At 39.8% G+C, this 26,578-nt stretch overlaps 3 protein-coding genes across 3 annotated transcripts; 2 read left to right on the top strand and 1 right to left on the bottom strand.

Annotated features, from left to right (window-relative positions):
• Window positions 19,623-20,762, top strand: LOC109821121 (protein FAR1-RELATED SEQUENCE 5-like). The gene has a single exon (XM_020387314.1). It carries the CDS (start codon window positions 19,623-19,625, stop codon window positions 20,760-20,762), a length of 1,140 nt encoding a protein of 379 aa, XP_020242903.1.
• LOC109821120 (protein FAR-RED IMPAIRED RESPONSE 1-like) lies at window positions 21,262-22,125 on the top strand. The gene is made up of 4 exons (XM_020387313.1): window positions 21,262-21,546; window positions 21,619-21,791; window positions 21,903-21,967; window positions 22,078-22,125. Exons 1-4 carry the CDS (start codon window positions 21,262-21,264, stop codon window positions 22,098-22,100), a joined length of 546 nt encoding a protein of 181 aa, XP_020242902.1. The 3' UTR covers window positions 22,101-22,125.
• LOC109821119 lies at window positions 23,949-26,180 on the bottom strand. The gene is made up of 4 exons (XM_020387312.1): window positions 26,048-26,180; window positions 25,833-25,978; window positions 24,543-24,626; window positions 23,949-23,975 (listed from the first exon to the last, which is right to left on the bottom strand). The coding sequence occupies exons 1-4, from the start codon at window positions 26,178-26,180 to the stop codon at window positions 23,949-23,951; spliced, it is 390 nt and encodes a 129-aa protein (XP_020242901.1).

The raw sequence follows: 26,578 nt of genomic DNA, 5'->3' as shown, positions 1-26,578 counted from the left end.
TTTTCCTCTCCCAATCACGGATGTTATTATTGACAATACATGCGGATTTGAGAGAATGTTTTTCATGGATGGGTTTTCAGGATATAACCAAATCAAGATGCACCCAGATGACGAGAAGCATACAGCGTTCAGAACGCCCCTTGGTGTATTCTGCTACACGGTGATGCCATTCGGTCTAAAGAATGCAGGCGCCACGTATCAACGAGCGATGACTAAGATTTTCCAAGAACATCTCAGGAAGACAGTCGAATGATACGTTGATGATTTGGTTGTAAAAAGCCGTAACAAAGAAGATCATATCAAGGACTTGAAGACGATGTTCGATCTCATGCGGAGTCATCAATTAAAGATGAACCCTACTAAATCCTTTCTTGGAATGTCTAGCGGAAAATTCCTTGGATTCGTCGTCACCACTAAAGGTATACATATCGATCCCGATAAGGTGAAAGCAATACATGAACTGCAACCTCCTAGAAATCTAAGAGAACTCAGAGGACTGCAAGGTCGTTTAGCTTATATTCGGCGGTTCATCTCGAATCTTTCTGGGAAGTATCAACCATTCTCTAAGCTAAACAAGAAAGGGGTATCATTTATTTGGGATGATGCCTGCCAAAAAGCATTCGAAGATATCAAGACATATCTAGCAAACCCCCCTGTTCTCGTTGCACCGAAATCTGGTAAACCATTCTTGATTTATCTCAAAGCGATGAACCATTCGATAAGTGCCTTACTAGCACAAGACGATGATAGCGGTCACGAACATGCAGTTTATTACCTAAGTCGGACCTTGGTAGGTGCGGAGTCTCGATATCTAATGATTGAGAAAGAATGCCTCGCGTTGGTATTCGCAGTGCAAAAGATACGGCATTACTTGGTGGGACAGACGATTTACGTCATTTCCAACGTGAATCCAGTACGGGTATTTATGACGCAACCAGACTCTATGAATTGGCGGTTAGCGAAGTGGGCCCTTCTCTTATCCCAGTATGATTTACACTTCAAGCAGCAGAAGTCGATCAAGGGACAAGCGATTTGTGATCTTTTGGCGGCAAACCCGACTACAGATACGGCAGAAGTTTATGACGACTTGCCGGATGAAACCCACGAGGTTAATACCACATCGCACCAACAAGTATGGCAATTATACTTTGATGGCGCTTCAAGGGCAGTTAATAAAGTAATAACCCCGGGAGGTTCTACAGTTTCCTCTGGAGTTGGAGTTGTCTTAATCTCCCCGGGGAAGCATGTGATGCATCGGGCTTATTCATTGACTAGTCCGTGCTCCAATAATGTAGCTGAGTACAACGCGCTTCTCATTGGACTCAGTTTCGCCAAAGAGCTGGGGGTCGAATATCTCGAAGCTTTTGGAGACTCTCAGTTGATAGTTAACCAAGTTCGTGGGGAATATGAAGTCAGGAACCAAGACCTGATCCCGTACCATCAGGAGGCCATCAAAATGGCAGAATCTTTTGAAGAATTCTTCATTGAATACATCCCTCGCCTCCAGAACGCTTATGCGGATGCACTGGCAGCGTTAACGGTATCACTTGCACAACCTCCCGAAACTGAACTCTTGGTCACGGTGAGGACGCATCAACTCTGCACACCCATATACAGTATGGAGATTGAACAGGAAGATGATAGAAATATGAACGCCAAAGAGGTAAATTTAACTCAAATTGGGTCTGAGTCCCGAGATTGGCGCTTTCCTGTCATCGACTACGTCCAATACGGTATTTTGCCAGAGGATGTAAAAGAAAGAGAATCAATCCGCCGAAGAGCACCAAGATTCTTCTATAATACCAAGACCCATACGTTATACCGTAGAGGGTACGATGGTTTGTTACTCCGATGCCTTTCGAACAAAGAAGCAGAAGAAGTTCTTAAGGAAGCACACGAAGGAGAATGTGGTGCGCATCAGCCTGGCCCCAAACTGTATGATCGCATCAGAAGAATGGGGTATTTCTGGCCAACGATGGTTCGTGACGCAATCGAATATGCTAGAGAGTGTCATGCATGTCAAATACATGCAAATTATATGCATCAACCACCAGAGCAGTTGCACGTGTCAATTACGTCTTGGCCGTTCGAGACATGGGGTACGGACATTGTCGGTCCTATTTTTTCCCCTTCAGTCAAAGGCGATCGATTCATCCTCGCAATCACGGACTATTTCTCAAAATGGGCTGAAGGGATTCCGCTTAAAGAAGTGAAGACGAACAACGTCATCAACTTTATCAAGCATCATGTCATATACAGACACGGCGTGCCAAGACGGATTATTCATGACAACGGTCCGCAGTTCGTAAGCAACGCCTTCGTCAGGTTCTGCGACAAGTTCAAAATTGAAGATGTTTCGTCGACAGCTTATTATCCCACTGCGAATGGATTAGCTGAGGCGTTTAACAAGACAATCATTAAGATCCAGTCGAAGCTCGTGAAGACCAACAAGCGAGACTGGGACGACAAACTCGGCGAAGCACTCTGGGCTTATCGCACCACCATACGCACGCCTACGGGAGCCACCCCGTATTCGTTGGTATACGGATGTGAAGCTGTACTACCGCTGGAAATTCAGATTCCATCCCTTCGGATCGCCCTCGCAACAGAGATGACGATGGAGGAACAACATCAGAAGTGTCTCGAAGAGCTTGAGAGGCTGGATGAAAAGCGCTTGGAAGCTCAACAGCAAATTGAATTTTACCATGCCAGGATGTTTAGGGCTTTTAACAAAAGAGTCCGACAGAGAAGCTTCAAGGAAGGAGATCTGGTCCTCGCTGCTCGCCGACCAATAATCCTCACTTCCAAGAAGAAAGGTAAATTCAAACCCAAATGAGAAAGACCGTTTGTAATAGACACAGTCTATTCAAATGGCGCATATCGCCTGATTACTCAAGAGGGCGCCAGACAATTAATGCCAATAAATGGGAAGTTCCTGAAAAAATACTATCCCTAGTATGTTCAGGATAACCCATTTACCGAGAAGTTCCTTGAAAAATATTACACTTAAAGTTCTAAAGGATAACCCAAAATTATTTTTTCCACCAAAATCCCTCACTGATCAGTTTCAATTGACAGTGGGTCCGCCAAAAATATCCATATGGCCCTCTTGACTCTTTCCATAGACAAGAAGGTCCCCTTTCAGATCAGAGTCTCCTTTCGATAAACGAAAGAACTCCTTTCTCTTCTCTTTGGTTAAATCTTCTCACGGTTATAGCCAAAGTTGAAACTTCACTTCGATAAACGAAGAACTCTTTTTTCCAGTTTAGGTAACCGATCCTATAAAAGGCAAGTTTATCTAAATTTTCCAGATTCTCGGAGTGGAGATCCCACTTCTAGTTTCTTTTTCCCAGGAAATAGAATATAAAATTCTTCCTTTTCAGAATCAGGGAATAAAATATAAAATTCTTCCTTCCTTGTTTTCCGGGTTCGCCTTCACCCTAAAAGAAGACCGGAAAATAGAATATAAAATTCTTCCTTTCCCGCACTGATCTTTTCCAAAATTTATCAATTTAGGATTCATCCTAGGAAGTTTATTCCCGAATCCTAAGAAAGGATATGCCGACGCCTAACACGCATCGCCGGTTTAGTCTTTCTCCGAAGAAAAAGACACCAGAGTTCGATTCTGGGGTATCCTATCCTGAAACCTAAGCAAGGATAAGTCTGCGCTTAACCCGCGCTGCCGGTTAGTTCTTAACCGTCAAAAAGAACAATCGTTCACATATTCAACATTGTGGCAGGTTGTTATTAATAACACCAAAATCCATGCCTTACACGCATGGGGAATTTCATCCCGAATCCTAAGAAAGGATATGCCGACGCCTAACACGCGTCGCCGGTTTAGTCTTTCTCCGAAGAAAAAGACACCAGAGTTTGATTCTGGGGAATTTTATCCCGAAGCCTAAGTAGGGATAAGTCATATTCAATATCGTAGCACTAAGAGCGTTAACTCTCTTAGCACAACGTTACATGCGGAACGGATTTAGACAATTCGCATGCTAGCCCGACTCAAACGGTAGTCGGTAAAGGCTAATAAAATCCGTTGAAGGCTGGGGGTTAGCCAAAAATCCTGAAGTCAACGCCTAACACGCGTTGCCGGGTAGCCTGTTCCCGTAACAATGGCGAAGTCTATGTATTCAACATCATAGCACGAAAGTCTAAGGGAGTTCATTCTCTTAGCACAACGTGACATGCGGAACGGATTTAGACAATCAGCATGCTAGCCCGACTTAAACGGTAGTCGGTAAAGGCTAATCAAATCCGTTGATGGCTGAGGGTTTGCCAAAAATCCTAAAAGTATTATGGTCAATCATCTCAAACGGAATGAGGAATCATAATAAAGATAAAGATAAAAACCAGTTCCACTAAGAAAATCAAAAGTCAGGGTATTCAGCAAATAAAATCATACATCAAGAACATGGCCAAATATCTGCTGATTAAGCCTAGACAGCTTCTCATCATAAGCTTGTCTCAGCTCAGCTCTGATAGACTCCTCGTTGGTGGCTAAAGTCTTCGCAGCAACCTCCTCCGTCTCGGTCAACTTCTGCTTCAAGGACTTCAGCTCATCTGATAAAGCGGTGTGTGCCTGCTGATCCTGTGTCTTCGTCATCTGAAGAATACCAAAATCGCGGAGTGTTCTTCTGAGCTGGTCTATCTCGGTCGCACAGGAGGCAAGAGAAGAGTCAAGCTCGGTGAGTGAAGATGATTTAGCAGCAAGGTGGGCCTCAACTCGGTCCACTCGATCCCGCTGCGCCTGAATGTCGAACTCAGCAAGAAACCTAGCATCACGCCATGTCTGTAAGTGAGTATTCAACTCGGCAGCGATGAAGGAAGAGGCACCTGCATCACGGAGCTCGCGAAACACCTGAAGCTCATGCTCTAGGCAATCAAGGTCATCAACTATAGCCTTCGCCAGATCTGGATATCCTGCGTCCCTTATCGAGCTTATCTTAGAATCAAGGAAAGGCTTAAACTGATGAAGGGAAAGTCCGCCGTGGAAGAGCTTGCCAATCATGACATTCAAGAAGGAGAAGAAGGAGCGGACTTCTATGCAAATGACAATCTTCTCAGGATCATCGTCTGATAATAACTCCCTCACAAGGACATGAAGCCGAGAAGAAAGCCCTACGCGAAAAGGACCGTCAAAAGCCTTAAAAGAAGAAATAAATGACAATTCCTCAGTTGGTCAAGTTATACCTTCTTCCCCTTGAATCACCGGGGGTGGTGGAGGTGTAACGGCTAGAGGTGTATCAACTGGTGTAGTTAGTCCCACAGCCGGCTCAACAGAATCGGTCTCAACAAAAGCTCCTGTTAAACACAGAACAGAATGTTCAGATGCATTACATTATAGCTGCATTAGTCAAAAATTAGCTAGTCCTATAATTAACTCGAGAAGAGGCGCGTACTTTCAAAAGAACCATTCTCGGGATCCTGAGGGAGTACGGGCTAAGGAAACATATCCTCGGGCAGCGGGCCATCGATCTGAGGAGAGTCATACATGAAGTGGAACATATCACTAACAGGATCCTCACCAGCCAAGTCCATCTCTGATGCTCGTGAAATTGCAGGCGGCTTGTGGGCTAATCTTTTCCGCCTATCAGCACGGACAGCAATCGAAGGTCTGGCCCGGGTAAAAGGACGGAATTCGTCGTCACTGTTGATCGCTGTCCCTGAAACATCGAATAGTGGTCAGAAATAGCAATTTGGAAATGCAGGGAAAAAGAAAGATAGGTGACTAACCTTGCTCCAAATCTGCCTCGTAGTCTTCAGGGTCTCCGCCTGAGGCCTCTCCAGCAGAACTAAAGGCCCTGTGACCTTCTGCATCAAGTCGGCGGGTCTTGCCCCGCGCCCTCTGTGACCGAGCACCGTCCCGGATCACATGAGAATCAATCTGAGAGGCTTCTTCGGCCACCAACTCTTCGATAGGCTTCACACGGACAGTCTTATTAGCTGCTAGCAACCACTTGCAGCTCAAGAAAGTGAGGTTCAACTGCCGCTCAGTACCCGGGAGACTGAACCTAGCACCAGTGCAGCCAGTCACGGTCCACAACCATGCACGAAGACCGTCCACCAAACCTCCATGAGCCCGAAGCTGTTGGCGCGGGTTCCCGACATAAAGCTGGTCATAACCAAACTGGCGAGCGAATCGGCAAGGTAGATACGGCTCTATAAAACACTGATTCCCCACCCGGAAAGTCAGGTAGCCCGGCCTGATGTTCACTAGCCAATTAAAGCAGCCGATATCTAAATAAGTGCGATACTCCCTCGGCTTCTCCTCATCAATCAAACATTCGCCATACCGGCTGGAGAACTGCGGAAAACAAGTAGAGAACGCCCAGCACTTGTGGACCTGTAGCTGCCTCCTGATATCAGAGAATCCTCGCCCTTCCCACTCGCCATTCTCAAGCAGCTGTAGTAAGGGAACAGAGTGGTCCATGGCATGCGGTACCGACATCATGTCAGAACGATGAAGGACGAACCAAGCCATCAAATAAATATACGGAAGCTCCACCTTAGTGGTAGGGATCTGAGTCGGCGATTCTTTCTCCTCCCGTGTAAAAGCACCGGAAATCTGTCGAAGCCCTCGATGAATGTTAGCCACCATCACCGGAAGAAGGGAAAGTTCCTTTCTGTAGGCAAGTTGAACCGCAGGGTAGAGCACTTCCAGTGGCAGAGCGTCACCAGACTGATACGGGACCACGCATTTCTTTAACCAGATAGCGAGGTAACCGGCAAGAAGGGTCATCGGACGAATCGGCACAGTCGCATGCAATAAAAATGATCTGAACTTGGTCCCTGCAAGAAAGCCGCTCTCAGGACTGCTATTGGTATAGGAGCGAGCGTTAACCTTCTTCAGCAAATCATTGACCCCTGAAGGAGTAAGCGGTGCCAGTTCACAAATAGTTTCGCCAGAATTGCCCTCCAGATTCCTGAACAAATAAGATGCGAACTGCTTCAGGCTCACATTTGATTTGGTCCTCTTCTCTAAGGGCCTAGACTGCGCCAAAGCAATGTGATAGTGACAAGTGAAGTCCCATAAGGTCTCATAACGGTCGGGCATGTGATCCTTCAGCTGACTCAATTCATGGTTGGAGGGAAAATACTCCTGATATAACATCTGACCCATGGGCAAGCCAGAAATCTTATGCATCTCATGGAGAGCCAAGCCCAACTCTCCGTGCCTAGTCAGAAAGGTATTCGAATCCGGATTATAAAGCTCGCATAGGGCAAAGAAATGCTTCGCACTAACAGGTAAACCGTGCATGGTGGCACGAATGGCTGCATAAAGACTGCAAGCGTGCAACTCCTCGTTCCATCGGCTCAAGACGTATTTCGTCATACGAGCCCACCAAAACTTGTCCAAAGAATGGACCCAGCCATAGAATCTGTGGCACGATGCAGGCATCTCCCGTCCTAAGTTAGCGAGGCGATTCCTCAAAGTGGAAGCAGAGGCAAGGAACTCGTTACGGGGCGGTGCATCTAGCCCCAGTACTCCAGGACGCAGTCCAACAATGTGATTCCTGCTCGAACCAGGAACTGCCTGATGAGTAATGTAGCCGCAGTGAACGCTCTCATGCTCCTCTGTCAAACGCCACGACATCTCCCGTTTCACAGCCTGACGCCTGAGCTCAGTCAAAGAACGATGTCGAGGAATCTTCGGCAAATACAGGAAACTACTGCTAGTCCTATGAAGCCACTGCTCGGCTTCAATAAACGCTGCATCAGGGTCTCTGACAGAATCGCCAAACAAGAAATCAGTCTTTCTGAGAGACTAAACGGAACTGGCATCCTTCACAAGAGGCGCATCTGTAATCAACTGGCGAAGGGCTCGATGTCCCCCTTCCTTCACCACCTGGGCAACCTCCGTCGACGTGCCCGGACCAAACTGAAAAGTAAGCAGAATAGGCGAAAGATCATCGGACGTCGAATAATACTCGTCATGACGTTCGTCCACAGCATGAGGTGAGAACGCTCTAGAGGGATATTCCACTGAACACAAGCAATTAAGTGTTTGTTAGTCTCAGTTATAAAAGGAAGTTGAATTCATCTTACAAATCGGTAAGATAGAGTCATTACCTTATAAAGGGTGAGACGATTTGGCCACATTGTGCATTTATAAGATAGGGTATATCGACAATATATCCCTGCCTTATAAAGCATAATGCAGCGTCAAAACGCGACATAATGACCTACAAAATAAATCAAGAGGTCAGATCTAGAAAAAATCCTCTTTTTATTGCAATTCTACCCCCTGAAAGATAAGCTCGAGGCGCCAAATCATAATCCTAACCCTCGCATGCAATCCCACAAGTTCATAAATTAAATTAAGCATAAAAAATGCTAAAATTATGGAAGATATACCTGAGGGAAAGCTCGAAGATCCAATAAAAATTAGATCTTGAAAAGTGCTCGAACCACGCGCTCGAGGGGCCTGAGAGAAATTCTAAAAATGGAAGTTTCGAGGGATTTCTCAGTCAAAGATCAAAAGGAAGACTAGATCTAAGATGAATATCAGGTTTTGAGGGAGAACGGATGCTCGAGGGAAGAGAAATTCAAAAAAGAGGAGAGAGAGGTGGCCGGCCCTAGGTGAGGGAAAAGAAAAGAAAAAAGACCCCTTTTATAGGGTGAACCGGCCTTGAACCAAACCGGCCTTGAACCGGACCGGACCGGTTTTGAACCGGAATCTAAATTGAAGCTGAACCGATCGTCGAAACGACTTCAAATCGATTGACGGTTCAGTCCATCATTCATTAACTTCTCTCCCATACGTTCGGAAGAGTTGGAGGATATTTTGAGCCTAATTACTGCCTTTTTTGGGTCATTATCAGACCGGTTCAGTTCATTTGGGCACAAAAAGTACTCCAATAAGGTATATGAGTATAAACTGTTCCCTAATTTTGGTTGAGAAGTTTCTGGAGAATATTTTTTCTAAAAATATTCTTAAGGATAACTCAACAACACTACGCCAGACAACGCGTTGCAGATAAAGACTCGACGCCAACAAGCGATGGTCAGCTAAAGATTAGAAAATCAGGAATCGACTCCAAGTTTAAAATTCTGACAACGGTCAGACAATAAATGCAGCACCGGAACTCTTACAGACATTCGACAAAGCACCGAATAGCCTGGAAGATTGAAGGAATCAAGAACGGAAGTCATTCCAAGATCCCATTACACCGACTGAAGGTGGGGACAATCATATCCAAAGTATTCCAGACTCTTCTATAAAAGAACGAGACTGAAATACTTTGGAGGGGGTATCTGTAGGCATATAAAATTGCTTATAGGTCCCTTAGCACAGCTCGGCACAAACCGACCAACTAACGAGGCGACGAGGTCGATGAATCGCACACAAGCAACGAAATACATCCGTTCGCGTTCGGAATCAAGCCAAGTGTCGAAGAGTCAACGAGTGATCCAACCAAGGACAAACTCAGACGAATCACGATCGAATCAAGATCAGTTTTGGACTCGAACTCAGAAGCGGATTTACTGCTAAATCAGAAGCGGGTTTACTGCTAAATCAGATCAACGGATCAAAGTATGGATCAACCGAATCACAGACAGAACCCAAAGGCGGAAAACAGCAAAAACCCAAACCCAGAGGGGCTCGGCCAAAACCGAGCCGCCTCAAGGTGGCTCTTTTCAAAGGTTGGACTTTTGAGAGCCGAAACTCTGCCGGATTGAAGATCGAGCTTAGAGTTTTGAAGACTTGAAGACTTGGACATCCAGATCTGATCCTCGGCGAGCATCCACGTCACAAAAGGCAGGAGTTCGAGAGAGGGGAGGAACAGATCTGAGATCTACACGAGATCACACTCCGGATCTAAGCTTGGTCTTAGATCCCGAGATCCGAGCGATTATTTCCTTAGTGAACTAATTCCTCCCGGCTATTATTCCCTTCGTGGAATAATACCCGTCAAATCGTGTAGATCCGACCGGATCTAGATCGCGCGGTGGTCCATGGATTAACCCCGGCGTTGGCAAAGAACCCACAAAAGCGAGTGACCGCAAAACAGGAGCTCGCGATTTGTTCACAAGGAGAAAGTTGTAATTTTTTATTTTTCTTTTATTTGATTTCGTTGTAACCGGATCTAAAAAAGACCGGATCTTTTATAACCACAAAAAGTTGTTATTTTGAGATCACAATGACATCAATGAAGAAAACGATTTTCCCCGCGAACAAATACTATAACTTGACACGGTTGTGCACTTGTAATTTTTTTTGGTACATGTTTATGCCGCATCAACTAGCTACCGAACCAGACCAACGCTCCAACAGAGTCTTCCCCTGTATCGTAGTGCACGACAACCTATTCACGAGATGGCTCGCATAAACCAACGCTTCGTCCCAAAAGGATCTTGACAATCCACTCTGCGTCATCATACATCGCACCTTCTCCAGCAAGGTACGGTTCAATCTCTCAGCCACCCCGTTCTGTTGCGGTGTCTCACGTACTGTGAAGTGTCGCCTAATGCCGTGATCCCGGCAAAACTGCAGAAACGGATCACTCTTATACTCTCCACCGTTATCGGAACGTAGAGTCTTTACCTTTTTACCTGTCTGCAACTCCACTTTTTTCTTCCACTCCACAAAAATATCCAGGACCTGATGTTTATGCTTCATCGGGTATACCCAATTCCTCCTGGAATAGTCATCAATGAAAGTGATAAAATAGTTGGCCCCACCAAGTGATGTGTGCTTGGAAGGACCCCAAACATCTGTGTGAATGTAGTCCAATATACCTTGGATATTGTGAATAGCGGTGCCGAATTTCACTCTTGTCTTCTTCCCAAGTATTAAATGTTCACACAGCTCCATCTTGCAGGTCTTTGCACCCTTCAATAGCCCCTGCTTCGCCAATACCTGTAGGGACTTATCACCAGTGTGTCCCAATCTCATGTGCCATAATCTGGTAGTATCTTCCTCTGTGGTAATCGAAGCTGCCAGACCCCCTGTTACTGTCTTGCCCTTCAAGTAGTAAAGGTTGTTTTCCCTAACACCTCGCATCACCACCATGGACCCCTTTGTGACCTTCAGAGTAGCATTCTCCAAGATCACCTTATAGCCAACTGCCTCCAAAGTTCCAAGCGAAATGATATTCTTCGTCAATTGAGGAACGAATCTCTCTTCCTTCAGCTCCCGAGTCACCCCGTCACACATCCGGATCCGTACTGTACCAATACCACCAATAGGGCATACATGATCATTACCCATGAGCACGACATCCCCTCTTTCTAACTCCTCAAAGCTAGAGAACCAATCCCTCCTAGGGCAAATATGGTATGTAGCACCAGAATCCATCATCCACTCCGTAGAGTCAGCGTAACAAACTGACGGTAGTGCAGAGCAGGAATAGCCTGAAGAATCTGTATCTGAATTCACTTCTGAAGCTTGTACAGCTTTTCCTTTATTCTTCCCGGCTTTATCTTTCAACTTTGGGCAGTCGTTCTTCCAATGTCCTTCTTCTTTGCAAAAGCGACATTGATTCCTACCAATATTTCTATGGCCACCTCTTGACTTCGATCTTGAGCGATCACCTGGACGACGGTTTGGACCACGGCCTCGAACTGCTAATGCATCTCCCGATGCCTTCTCGGAGGGTTCGCCATCACTCTTCCTCAACTCATAATTCACCAAAGCTGAGGTCACCTCCTTGTAGCTAACCGTAGTTCTTCCATTTATCATAGTGAGAACAAATGTACCAAAATCATCCTCCGGCAACGAACACAATAGTAGCATCGCCTTGTCTTCATCCTCAACCTTGATATCTACATTGGCCATATCCGAAATTAGCTTCGTGAAGTTGTTAACATGCTCCCGAATGGAAACTCCCCTCTTCATCTTGAATTAATAAAAGCTCTTCTTCAAGTGAAGCCGATTCTCAATGCTCTTCGTCAGATACTTCTCATTGAGTGTTTCCCACATTCTCTTCGCCGACGTCTCGTTCATTACGTTATAAATGAGATCCGGCGTCAAGCATGACCGAATTACTCCACAAGCCCTGTTATTCATTTTTTTCCAAACCTTGTCCTCCATATCAGCGGGTTTCTCTTGTAACTCAAGAGTCTCCTCCAAATTTTGTGCATCCAAGGCGTCCATCACCTGACACCTCCACAAACCGAAATTGATCTTGCCGTCGAACTTCGGAACATCAATTTTTGTATTATTGATGCTTAGACTCTGTATCGCCTTCGAAAGAGACGATCCTGATGTGCTTGTTTCTCCCATGTTATCGATCTAATTCTTCAAATAAGAATCCTTCAGTGAATCCTTCGAACTAGCCCCAAATCTAACCCGGAGCTCTGATACCACTTGTTGTGCGCAGCGGAAATTTCGGCAGCACTTCGGCAGCACTTCGGCAGCACAACAAGAGAGATTAGATCGATAAGAATTCCCGTCTCACCAAGGAAACAAGAATCTGAAGCGGATATCTCAACCAAGTGAGATATCGGCTCTTCCTCTCATCAGTTCTAGGACTGACCTGTCGAGGGATCCTACAAGCTATTACAAATCACGACAAGAACACAAATTTTACGTGGTTCGGCAAATAGCCTACGTCCACGGGGCAATGAGGGGGGGGATCTACTAATAGAGGGAGAGATACAACTAGGGTTTACAATCTTACAATCTAAACCCTCTCAAACAAACTCTCAAATCCCTCTTACAAATATTCTCTCAAAGGAACAGAAAGACTCCTGCAGCCGCCCAATGTTTCCTCTGCAGCCGCACACCCAAGACCAAAGCTCCTTGCACTTTTCGTCTACTGCAGCCGCCTAAAGGAAAATCTCCAGCCTTGTACTTGCTCGTGTTTTTCTCCTTCAGCCGCAAAACACCCCAGCCCTTGCTACCTTTTCACAAAACCCTAGGTTCATACATTTATACAAAGGACAAACGGGTGGGCCTTGGTAATACCGTGTGGGCCAAAGAGTTTGTCCGCTGGTTTTTTTTTTCACTGGCTTCACGTGATTACACTCACGTGTCCATGTTCACAGAGAATAGCTTTACTAAATTGTGCAGAATAAAATATGGAGATCTCTCAATCACTCAATTCGTAACACACCATCAAATATCTCAATGTAATCTCTCTAACAATCTCTAATAAATTATAGCAACAAATAGATAATCACTGAAAAAGTCAAATTATCTCTTGCGGCTTCAGAAGAGAACGCGGTTCTCTGTTGCATCTATTTACTTGTAGGTGCTCCTAATATGAAGTTGGATAGGAATCTTGCTCCTAATATGAAGTTGGATAGGAATCTTATTGTTACTTGAACTTGCTATCTCAACTAACTTCAAAAGCCTTTACCTCTCTTGGTTCTCATCCAATGAGAATTCAAATAATAACACACCCATGTGTACGGATTGCCATTGTGACAGTGGAGCCAAGAGTATGCTTTAGGATTGTCTATTCATTTCAAAATCCCAATCACCATCAACTTAATACTAACTAATCCAAACTTCTCAAGGCATTAGATGCATTATGTCTAGGCGATATCAAGCCAGTCAGTCAAAGAAGCAGTTTCGAGATTAGTATTTGAGTCACAATATAACAAATCTTCACCTTGATTCAAATGTATAGAAAATATACCTTATTCTACAATAAACTAACTTACTCTACCTTCTCCAATAGTCCCGCAGAGCATCAACTACGACACATATCGATCAAGTCCAACCACCGCTTGAACTTGCTAACTAAAAGATGACTCATCAACAAATCAATTGAATTATCCATACAACGACCATAACACTTAGAGGGGTTATTGGTTGGTGTAATTTTAGAGTAAGTGGGATAATTTTTTGGACTGTACTTTATGGTGTTATTCATTGGAATAATAGGATTAAGATTTCACTTTTAAGGTGTTATTTATTGAAACAATGAGATTAGAACAATTACCCCCACTTTTTTTAAAATTATCCCACTTCTATACAAACTTTTTGTCTCAAGCTCTAAAAATTACCTCATTCTTACCTTTGGAACAATCATGGAGAAAGTTGGATATTTTTGAAGCATTAATTTAGTAAATATCTAATATATGTTGATTGTATTATAATATATAATATATCTTAATTATATTATATTGTAAAATTCTACTATAACGTAAGACAATAAAATATTATATAATGTTATCTAATATAACATTATTATATATCATTATTGCATATTAATTAATAATATTTCATATATTATAAAATTTATAAAATTACTTTATATTATTTAATATATAGTTTATTAGTTAGAATAAAAATATTTTTGTAGTATTGGTATGATATAAAAATATTTTTATTAGTTAGAATAAAATTTATAAAATTACTTTATATTATTTAATATATAGTTTATTAGTTAGAATAAAAATATTTTTGTAGTATTGGTATGATATAAAATATTGTATTATAATTTAGTGTCTATATACTTAATATAATAATATATTAATTATATTGTAATAATTTAATATGATAATTTATTCTATTATAAAATATTTTAATTTTTATAATAATTTATTATTTTCTATTACACTTGATTCTATTAATTAATAGTCTTAAGTATATTGTCAATATTGTGGTTAAATAGAATAAAAATATTATAATAATTACATTTATATTAAATTAATTATTATATTATTGAAATATTATAATAAATATATTGTTCATATGTTATACCAATTATTATATAATATATCATATTATTATAATATAATATAATATTAATTACTAACATTAAAATATAGTTATATTTAATTAGTAATTATAATATAACATATTATATTTTTGTATAAAGTAAAATAATGTATTATATTATAATAACATACTAAATAATATACTAAACCAATCGGGCAAATTAATTTAGACTTAATTGATAAATAAATATTATATTTTCATAAGTTGTCACATCATCAATTATCCAACATGAATTGTCAAATCAAAACTTCAATTTGTCCCATTATTCCAACTTGTCTCATTTTACCCAACTCAAAATATACTAAAGGGATAAAATTATTCAATTGGAAAAATTATTGTTCATAAGTCACCACATGAAGTAGGCCTTGAATAGCGAAGGGCACAAAATTGTAAACGGGCAATGCATAGGCTAGTGTATCTTCATATTCTCATGGTGGTCAAATATATCCTCTAGACTGATCTCTAGCTATATTATATTCCCACTCTTCTTAAAACTGCTGAGGTACTTCGTCTACTTGAACGGGATCTAGCTATTGAACTCCATAGTCTTATCATACTTCTTATGACGCACCTATTTTCACACATGGCTGCAATCCAAGGTGAACCCAGAGATGTTAAACCCATCATGCACCTATATTGTGCAACAACACGTTTCACCATCACAGTAATATCTCTCTAGTGGAATCAAATACAAGTGCAAATACAAAACAGTCGAAATAAGGAAAATAAATGCAATAGACATGATGTAGAAATAAATATCTAATATATATATATAATCATGTCTCAATTGAATAAACTGAATACAACTGAAGTCTGAAATAAATATGAAGCATCTCAATATGAGTCAACTAAAAATAAACTAAGGCACACAGCCTTTACAATATGAAATACAAAACTCTAAATGTCCAAAAGAAAATATCAACTACGGTGGAGTCTCATCTACTAAAAATATGTGACACCAACTATGCTGGAAGTCCATCATCCTGCGGCTCTCTGGAACTCTGAGCTGCTACCTGAAAGGAATTAAAAAATAAAAAGAGAAACAACAAGAGAGTTAGAGAACTACAGCAAGATCATCTCCATCCGCCCCCAGGGGAAGGGTTACTAGATGTGATGGAGGCTCTATCTATTAAGCATAGTCTACCTAGATCATTTACCATGTATCTAAATGGAATTAATATTTAGAAACCAACAACACGAGACATAGTACGTCGAGCGAAATAATCCAAATGAGAAAACCCTCATGTATATACCATATGTCTCAAATTATAGATAACTAAATATCAATACTGAACTAAGAATGAACAATCTAAATAGAATTAATAATTAGAAACTCACAACATGAAACTGGTACGTCGAGCGAAATAATCCAAATAAGGAAACCCTCATGTATATACCATATGTCTCAAATTATGAGTTGCTAATTATCAAGTCCAAACTAGGAATAAAGGAAAGCAATACAAGGAAGTAAAGTCATCATAATATCTGACCAAAAATATCTTCCACTATCCCTTGGAAGATAATATAAATAACAGTATATAATCCTGTGTACCCACAAAAGTAAAGTACCTCGGTCATATATAAATCAGTGATGAGTCTTGTTCATAATGGCGTCCACCAAGACTTAGGCTATCATATAATATCACAATACAAATCTTTGCAAAGTTTATAATTCATCGCATTATCATGCGTGACGGACTATCAAATCGATATCCTAAAAGTGTACACGTCTTATTAGTCTCATTGCATCAACGTGCGGGACGAACTACCAAATTAGGCATCCTAGGTATACGGCTCACAAGCCTCATCGCATCTACGTGCGGGACGGTCTACTAGATCAAGCATCCTAAAACCCGACTCAATGGCCTGTACTAATGGTACATCGACGCACTATCCCAATTAGTTCTGAGCGGTGCTCATCAACGATATTCATACATGTATATAATATTTAAATAACTCATATCTCCCATGTAATCAAAACAATACTTGTATTAATCCTCTTTGAGATACCCATGTGTGTGCTATGATACTATACGTGTATCCTCATGATTGTATGGGTATCATCATGCGCCTAGAATCCCGCATTCGAAAACAAAAGGTTTAAAAGCAACACTTCAAACAAAAGAGAACACAGGTCGGTCGATCGCCCTTAGGGCGTCGGTCGACCGAAAGCAACCGTGCACACAATATGCACGCTCAGAGCCTCACCGGTCGCCTGGTTAGTCTTGGTCAGTCGACAGGCCAGAGAGGAAAACACAAGTTCAGGTTTCTGATAGTTTGTATTTTGTAACTTTATTTAAAAACTTTTTTTATCAACACGAGGCATATAACAAGATTAAATCTTTCATAATTACTTAACAGAAATTGACTCATCATGATATAAACAATTGAATTAAACTAATTAGGGTTTAACATCCTAATTGATCAAAATTTCTAAAATAATCTACTTTATAAATATGGTTAATTAAACATGATAAATTCTAAACATTGAATAGAGATAAATTCATTTAAACATGCTCACATCACTTAGGTATCATCAACCTAGGGTTTAGACCTCTTTAATTAGCAAGAAAACTCAAATAATTATTAAACTATGGTTTAAATATATTTTAATCATGATTAACAAGTTAAAAATAAAAATAAATACAACCCTAATGAACATGATCATCAAACTAATATAAACAGCAACTAAAACTACAGATTTTCACATTGGTTTAAAGATTAACGTCATAAACTAAGATTTTAAAATATCGGGTTAAGCTTAAACATGAGATTCATCAATTGAACATATTAAATCTTTAATTAACTATAGGGAAAGATTTGGAGGAAGATGATCTTGCCTCAAACGTCGTGTTAAACTCCTGAACACGTGCGTGCAAGATCCCTCTTCACCAAAGTCGTAAAATCTCGCCTTCCTCTCGACAAACGCCTCAAGAACTCTCCAAAATCTCACAAATTATGATTAGGGTTTGAGAGAGAGGGTGAGGGGCTACTAGTGTTCTGAAATACTGATGAAAAAATGTATTTTTTGTATGTAAACATGTATATATATAACTGCAAACCCGAAACAAAACAGTCCAAACCCGAAACTAGAAACCTAGTCACACTGGGAAAATAGTCTTTAGTATTTTGGCTATAACTTTCACGTACAATCTTAGAATAAGGTGATTTAAGATGTGTTGGAAATCTATTGAAGATACCTACAACTTTTGTCTTTTTAGTTTTTTAGATTCAAACTGTATCGGTGTGTAATATAGATATATTCTTAACTAGTCATTTTTTCAGATTTCTTCTTTGTGCATGTTTAACCTTTGTATACTCTCATGTATACTCTTAATTGATCTCTAATCAATTATTAGCATAATCATTCATCTATAAATGATATTCATCATAATTAAAGCTTATTTATCAATATAATTCATACTATTTTCCAAAATCCATAGGGTTTTACATTCACCTCCCCCCCCCCCCCCCCCCCTAAAAGAATTTCATCCTCAAAATTTCGCAATCGTATCTTAGAGATTAATAATATGAAAAAGGTACGATGAAGGAATAATCCAGATAAGAAAACCCTCCCGTACACATCTCATAACATTAATCCCCAGATATGAAACATAAGCGATATTTACACTTAATAATCTAGAATGCAAACTTCTACTTAACTCCTAACTAAACTGAACTAGTACGTCGAGCAAAAAATCTAAACAAGGAACCCCCCCATATATATATTCCGTGAGCCCTTGGATTTAACGAGCGGCTCACGTTCATTTCAGAAACCCAAAAAACTCCCGTGACCTCAAATCCGCCTCCCTCTTCTAAATCTCGTCTCCTTCTCTCAGCTCAAATCTCCCTCTCTCTCCTCAAACCCTCCTCCCTCTCTCCCCCTCGTGGAGCCCTCTCGCTCGTGAAACCCATTTTCAACGCCGCCGACCATCTCCTCAAACCCTCCCCTCCCTCTCTCGCTCGTGACCCCAAGCACCGCCGCCGACCAACTCCGCCTCCCGCCGCCGACCAACTCCGACTCCGACCCCGACCAACTCCGACTCCGACCTCCTCCTCCAACTTCGGATCCGACCCAGGACGTGAGCCGACTCCGACCTCCGACCTCCAACTTCGGAGCCGACTCCGGACGTGAGACACTCTCTCTCACTTGGAACCAAAGGGAGCTTGAATCAAATTTGTTTGTAGGTAAAATTTTAATTTTACTTTTTAAGATTGAGGGTTCTTGTTGTTTAATGAGTTATACATGATTATGATGGTTGATGCTTGTTGGATTTTAGTCAAAATTGCTTGTTGGATTTTTTATTGTCCTCTCAAAAGCCGAATTTTTTTGAGTACTTTACTGAGATATACATGAATATGTTGGCTGGTGTTCTACATTCTCCCTTAGTTCTTCATGTTCCTATGTCCTGATGTGTTTTCTGAGAATGCTATGTTTTGAGTACTCAAACTGTAGCTATATGCTTCTTTTAATAATGCTATGTTTTGAGAATGCTATGTTTTGAGTTTAAATATCAGTAGTAAGTAAATATATATTTTGAAGTTAGAAACATGTTTATTTTTTTATGGAGAACTCAAACTGTAGCTATATATATTTTGAGAATGCTATCATGTTCCTATGTCCGAAGCTTATGGAGAACTCAAACTGTAGCTATATGCTTCTTTTAATAATGCTATCATGGCTGCTAAATTTGAATCCTTCTATGGTTGAGTTTGGTTATATCATGCCCGTGCTTTCATTTTTTATAGTTTAGGTGGTTGCCTTGTATATGAATGTGTGGATTGCGTTTAACAGCATATAAATTCAAGTTGGATTATTCATTGACCTTTCAAGTTAGAATAGTGTTTATTTTTTTGCACAGTGGTTTTTGATGGTTTGTTCTTGATGTTTGTTCTTGATGTTTATTTTTGTAGGTAAAAATTATTCTTGATGTTTGATCCAATGAAAACTGAAGATGGTTGCTCCCATATTGTTGATGAAAAAATCTCTCAATTAGATAACTTAGTTGTACCAATTGTTGATGAGCACTTAAAACCAAAAATAGGAATGACTTTCGACAATTTAGAAGAAGCTAAAAAATTCTACAGAAATTACGGAAAGGTCGGAGGTTTTGATATCCGTAATAGCACAGCAAATTATGGGAAGGATAGAGAGTTAATTTGCAAAAGTTATGTTTGTTCGAAGGAAGGAGTGTTAAAGAGCAAATCGTTGGAAATTCGACGATGTGGTACAATTAGAACAAATTGTAAGGCCTTGATTCGCTTGAAATTAGACAAAAACAATGGCATATGGAGTGTCTACAAGTTCGTGGAAGAACATAATCATACAATTACTTCACCGAGTAGAACATATTTTCTAAGGAGAAACCGTGAGGTAACAAGTGCGAAGAAGACATTGATAAAGCAGTTTGGAGAGGTGAACATTCCAACAAACAAGCAAATGACCTTCTTTGAAAACTCTAGCGGAGGTTTTCATAGAATCGGATGCATTGAGACCGATGTGAGAAATTATGAAAGAGATTTGAGAGAGGAGAGGCGCGGTCATGATGCACAAATGATGTTGTATCATTTCAAGTCGGAACAAGAGAAGAATCCTTCATTTCATTATGTTTATGAAGTTGATGAAGAGAAGCACTTAACTCATTGTTTTTGGGTGGATGGCATTGCTCGAATGAATTATCAACACTTTGGCGATGTTGTCTCCTTCGATGCCACGCATAACACAAATCAATATGGCTTGGTATTTGTGCCGTTTGTAGGAGTAAATCACCATTGGCAAAGTATTTTTTTAGGATGTGGCTTTATTCCAAACGAAGAGGCAAAGTCTTTTGTATGGTTGTTTAACAAATGGAATGAAGCAATGGGTCATCCTCCTTCAGGCATGATTACAGATCAATGTCTTGGCATATGCAAGGCAATTGAAACAGTTTTTCTAGAAATTCGGCACAGGTTTTGCATTTGGCATATCTTGGACAAAGTTCCGGAGAAGTTGGGTAAATTGGCTTATAGAACAAAATTTATGAAATCTTTCAAAGAAAATATTTGGGACTCCGAGACTGTTAGCTCTTTTGAAGAGAATTAGGTTTCAATTCTTAAAAAAATGGATTGGAAACACATGATTGGCTAAATGATATCTACAAAATTCGTAAAAAATGGGCTCCGGTTTATCATAAACAACACTTTTGGGCTGGAATGTCTAGTAGTCAAAGAAGTGAAGGGATGAATACATTGCTAAAAATACATGTCAAGAAAAAATTCACTTCATGATTTCGTTACCATCTTTCAGAGGGTCTTGGCGAGACAAAGAGAGGGGGAGCTTAAAGAAGATCATTACAATGTGGAGAAAAAGCCAAATCTGAAGACTTTGTGGTCAATAGAAAAACAAATGGCCTAAATCTACACGAAAAAAAATCTTTTATATATTTCAAGAAGAGCTTCAACCTAGCTTAATGTATAACATTGAGCTGGTAAAAGAAAATGAAAGAGAAAGTACCTTCCAATTGAATTTTTGTGGTCATGATGAAAGATTGAGACATATTATACATTGCAAAACAACTAAAATGATCCGTTGTTCGTGTCTCATGTTTGAATTCAAGGGCATTCCATGCCGACATATCTTGGCATATCTTAAAATTACCAATCATAGTGAGTTACCGGAGCAGTATATTCTAAGAAGATGGTGCCGAAATGTCAGAAAAAGGGTTGTTCTTAGAGATGGTAATATTATTGGAGAAAATGCTACAATTAATTTTGCTTCTCGTTTTAGTGAACTAAATTGCTTAGCTAATGAAATGGTCGAAGAGGGGCTATCTTCTAATGACGCATATGAATTAATGCGTGAAATGATGATGGATGCTATTAATAAGGTGCAACGTTTGAAACTCATCAATGATGAAGAAATTGAATAAGATGTAGAAGCACAATATAGTAATGTGGAGTGTTGTCAAGATATAGTTCATGAACCAAGTCAAGCAAGAACAAAAGGAAGGCCTAGAGGGAAGAGGTTAAAGCCATTGAGAGAGATCCGCAAATGCCGGCCTAGGAAATGCAAATTGTGTGGAAAGCGAGGGCAAAATCATGATAGCAAAAATTGCCCTCTAAAATTGTCGAGGTAGTGTATTATTTTTTTAGTAATACTAATGCTATTATTTTAAGCTTTTTTTAAGTTGGTGCAACTATGCAATGATCTTTAATGTGTTTTGCTATCATTAATTTTTTATAGTGATTCAATGGAACAAGATAATATTGATGAAGCCACTGATGATTTAGAAGATTCCTTTGAGGAAGGTAATGGTTAATACATACGGAATAACTTGTACATTTCCATTTTGTTGATGGATGTTATTTTTTTTAATGTGATGAAGCAATGATCTTTAATGTGATTTTTTTTAATACAGATGAAGTTCTCACTATTGCATGAAGTTTGATCAAGGTTGGCGGAGCAAATCATAGCACTATTGGTGAGAAGGGGTTGAAGTCGTTATTGTATTTTTGGGTTGAGTTTTTGTATCTTTTGTGTTGGTACGTTGATATCAGAATTTGTTGGTAATAGTCGTCATGTGTTGGAAGAAGATGGCTGAGTCGAAACAGTTTTTTGGGTTGAGTTTATGAATAACACTTGTTTACTGGTATGTACTCCTTTATTTACTGGTATGTAGCAGTTTTTATGTGCTCCTTTATTTACTGGTAATAGTCGCCGAACATGTAATTTTATGTCAGGCATTTGAGCGCAGTTGGGCATACATGTAATAAGGGGTCATTGTATAAACTTCTATGCATATTATGCTCTGTAAATTCTGTTTGTTCTATGCTCTGTATGTGCTCCTTTATTCAAAAGCTCTGTAAGCATATTATGCTCTGTAAATTCTGTTTGTTCTATGCTCTGTATGTGCTCCTTTATTCAAAAGCTCTGTAAATTCTTGTATATACATGAAATTGTCAGTACTGGGTCTAGAGTGGAATCTGGGTACATTACTGGTAATAGTGAAGTACCCGAGCATGAGACCTCAAGAGCCAATACCCTTGATTCAAAGACTGGCTTGAACTCAGAGATCACTGGTAAGAACTCCAATGACTCTGAGGAGTTGGTACTCTTCAGCAATGGGCAAGAGATCTCAAAACTCAATAACCTTGATTCAGAGACTGGCTTGAACTCAGAGGTTGCTGATATGAATAGCAGCATCTCAAGGGGAAGTACTGTGAAACCTAAAGGGAGAAACAAGAAATTGAAGGAGGCTGGTTCATTCGAGAAACTAAGATCAGACAGTATCGCTAGTAGACTGCGGAAGCGTGTAAAGGTTACTACTGACTGACTGGGCGAGAGATGTTCTGGATAGGGCAAGCGATATTTTGGACGCATCAGTTTGCAGGTCTATAGTCGGCAGACGTGGTGGAGCGGAATCATTTTGTAGGTTGCGGGTCTAATACGAGCCTGGGTATATGAAGCGTTGACGATGGCAAGTGATACTTTGGCTGCATCAGTTTGCAGGTATATAGTTAGCTGACATAGAGAAGCAGAGTTATTTTTGTAGGTTGCGGGTCTAGTACGGGCATGTCGAAACCCTTTCTTAAGCTCTGCAGCATGAATACATAATGAGTGTCATCGTTAAAAAAATTCAAACCACTGAAAGGAAACTGATGCCTCAAATAACTCCTGTAAAATTATTCACAACATTCTCATGTTAAGAAAATACAACAAACTCTCCATTCACTTGAATGTTCTTCTCATCATTCACAACATTCTCATGTTAAGAAAATACAACAAACTCAAAACATAGCATTCTCAGAAAATACAACAACAGACTTGAATGTTCTTCTCATCATTCACAACAAACTCGCAGCAAACTCAAAACAGCAAACTCAAGGCAACAAACACTTTTCAGCAAACTCAAATGTCATTAGGGAAACAATTTTTCAGCAAACTCAGAAAATACAACAAACTAATATGTTGCTCAGTCATTTGACTATAACACAGAACAACAATATCAGTACAACGATACTTAAAAATTTCAAATATAAAATTACATCATTCAATAATTTTTTCAATACCTCATCATTTTTTTCTAGCCTTTCCAGCCTTTTTGTGATGTTCTTGTTATCACCAACCCATTCGAAGAAGTTGCAACCCTTGCAATTAGGTCCCTTATATCTCGGGCATCCATAAAATTCCAAGCTGTTATTGTGTCCTTGCTTGCACATCCGTATTTTGCAAATTAACCCACAATAACATTTTCTTTGAACTAAACCCTCATCTTCTTCTCCACTGAACTCACACGAAAAGTTCTTCATCTTTTATCTGCAAAAAAGGTATACCAAACAGTACAAAAAGTATACGACATCTTTGAGGCTTAAATCTAAATACAGTGTCAAGCCAAGCTATAAATCAAAATTAAAAATGAAATAGTAGAGTTTACAGTGCAAAATAAGTTGCACGCGATGTCTTAAGATACAAAACAAGATGCAGAAAAATTCAGTAAGTTAACAGATATAATAGGCAGATAAAAAGCAATGACACCCCCTTTCCATTATGGCATTTGCTTTAAGTTGAAAACAAGGAAATATAATAGGCAGATATCCATCTTCTACCAACCAAAAATGAGAATAGAAAATAAACTATAAGAAAAGGATAGCCCCTTCATAGATACAAAAGATACCAGAAAACCCAATCAAGAATTACCTAAACAAATTTCGAACAGTGCTGTAGATATGCGGATGCAACGGTGCTGTATTCAAAAAAATCACCTGATCAACAAAACCCATCAAACAAAACCCACATATTTCCCATGAGTAACATACCAATTCCCCCATAAACACAAAATTTAACAATAAAAATCGAGTAGGATACATCACCTGAGGGATTGACCTTGTGCTTGTATCCGGTGGTGGGATTGACCTGCCACTCGACGAGCTCCTTATGGAGACGATTGCATGCGATCTTGCTTAGGGCCTGAAATCAATGGAGAAATCAAAGTAGGGTTTGAAATTTTTTGGGAGAGGAGAGAAAACCGATCATTACTTTGCGAGGTCGGAGGTTGGAGTCGGCTCACGTCCTGGGTCGGATCCGAAGTTGGAGGAGGAGGTCGGAGTCGGAGTTGGTCGGAGTCGGAGTTGGTCGGGGTCGGAGTTGGTCGGGGTCGGAGTTGGTCGAGGAGTTAGAGGAGTGGTTTCGTCGGCGTTGAAGCATGGGTTTCACGACGGAAGAAGGGCTCACGAGGGGCGGAGGAGAGGGAGGAGCGTTTTTTGAGGAGAAGAGAGGGAATTTGAAGCTGAACGAGAAGGAGACCGAGATTTAGGAAAGAGGGAGTCTTATTTGAAGGACACGGGAGTTTTTTTTGGGGTTTCTGAAACGACGCTGAAGCCTTGCTCGTTAAATCCAAGGCCAACGGACGTTTTCAAACATGTGCTTGCGAAAATTATTTCCCAGGAAAGATTTCTCTCTCTCCCTCTTCTCCAGTATATATAATAGCTATAATATAATATATAATATAGCTATATATTATATATAATTACTATATTTATATATATGGTGTCATATAGTATATAGTAGTTACTATATAGTATATACAGTATATTATATATATGATATATATAGATATATATATATAATATGATATAATATAGTATACATATATATATTATATTATATACACGCCACACACACACACACAACACACACACACACACACACATTAATATATAGTATTATATATAAATATATATATAATATATATACTATATAGTATATATATATATATATATATATAGTATTAATATTATATTTATAGCTATATATTTAATAATTATTATGTATGTATGGTATATATATAATATCATGTGTTGCGAGGATGATTGTAGAGCGTAAAGTTTAATACCCCCCACACTATAATAGTAATACTATATAATATATAGTATTATATAATATATGTATGATAATATAAATATAAATGTTAATTATATTATATATAGTTATATATTTATATATATATATATATATATATATAAATATATAATTTGATAGTAATATATATATATATATATCATGTGTTCCGAATGATTAGGAGCTAAGTGTTAATACCCCCATTCCAGCATTAAATATAAATATAACTATAGAAAATAATCATAAACACAAGCAATTTATAACCTATCATTTTACCTGCTCAAGTAGGTGAGGGTAGTCACGATGTATATCCTCTTCACACTCCCAAGAAGCTTCATCAGCTTCTTTCCGATTCCATTGAACTTTAACTAAATGTATCACTTTGTTTCTAAGTCTTTTGTCCTTCTTGGCAAGAATGCGAACTGGGATCTCAAAGATGGTCAAATCATCATGAAGCTCAATCTCCGGTGCATCCAATACTCATTACTGACCCTCGTTGTGTAAACACTTATTAAGCATCAAAACATTAAAAATGTCGTGTATACTCGACATCGATACTGGAAGATCTAGCCGATACAAAATGGCTCCAATGCACTCAACAATCCTAAACTGGCCAATATACATCGGGGCAAGCTTTCTTCATCTTCCAAATCTTTAAACTCCCTTCATCGGCGATACTTTCAATAAAACATAGTCCGTAACCTAGAACTCTAGCGGTCGCCACCTCTGATCTGCGTAGCTCTTTTACCGACTCTGCGCTGTAAGAGTACGTTCCTGAATTAGTGCTACTTTCTATGTAGTCTATCTCACAAGCTCCAGTCTAAGCAATAAGTTATCCTCTGGGTCTGCCCAACTAATAGGTGATCAATAAGGCCTTTCGTATAACGACTCATATGGTGTCATACCTATGGCCGCTTGATAACTGTTGTTATAAGCGAACTCAATCAATAGAATGTGACCCTCCCAACTACACTGGAAATCAATAATACATATTCGCAACATGTCTTCCAACACTTGGTTAA

This window comes from Asparagus officinalis, chromosome 8, assembly GCF_001876935.1.
Source record: "Asparagus officinalis chromosome 8, Aspof.V1, whole genome shotgun sequence".
Lineage (NCBI taxonomy): Eukaryota > Viridiplantae > Streptophyta > Magnoliopsida > Asparagales > Asparagaceae > Asparagus > Asparagus officinalis.
Note: the sequence above shows the minus strand (reverse complement) of the source record. Positions and strands in the feature narration are given on the sequence as shown.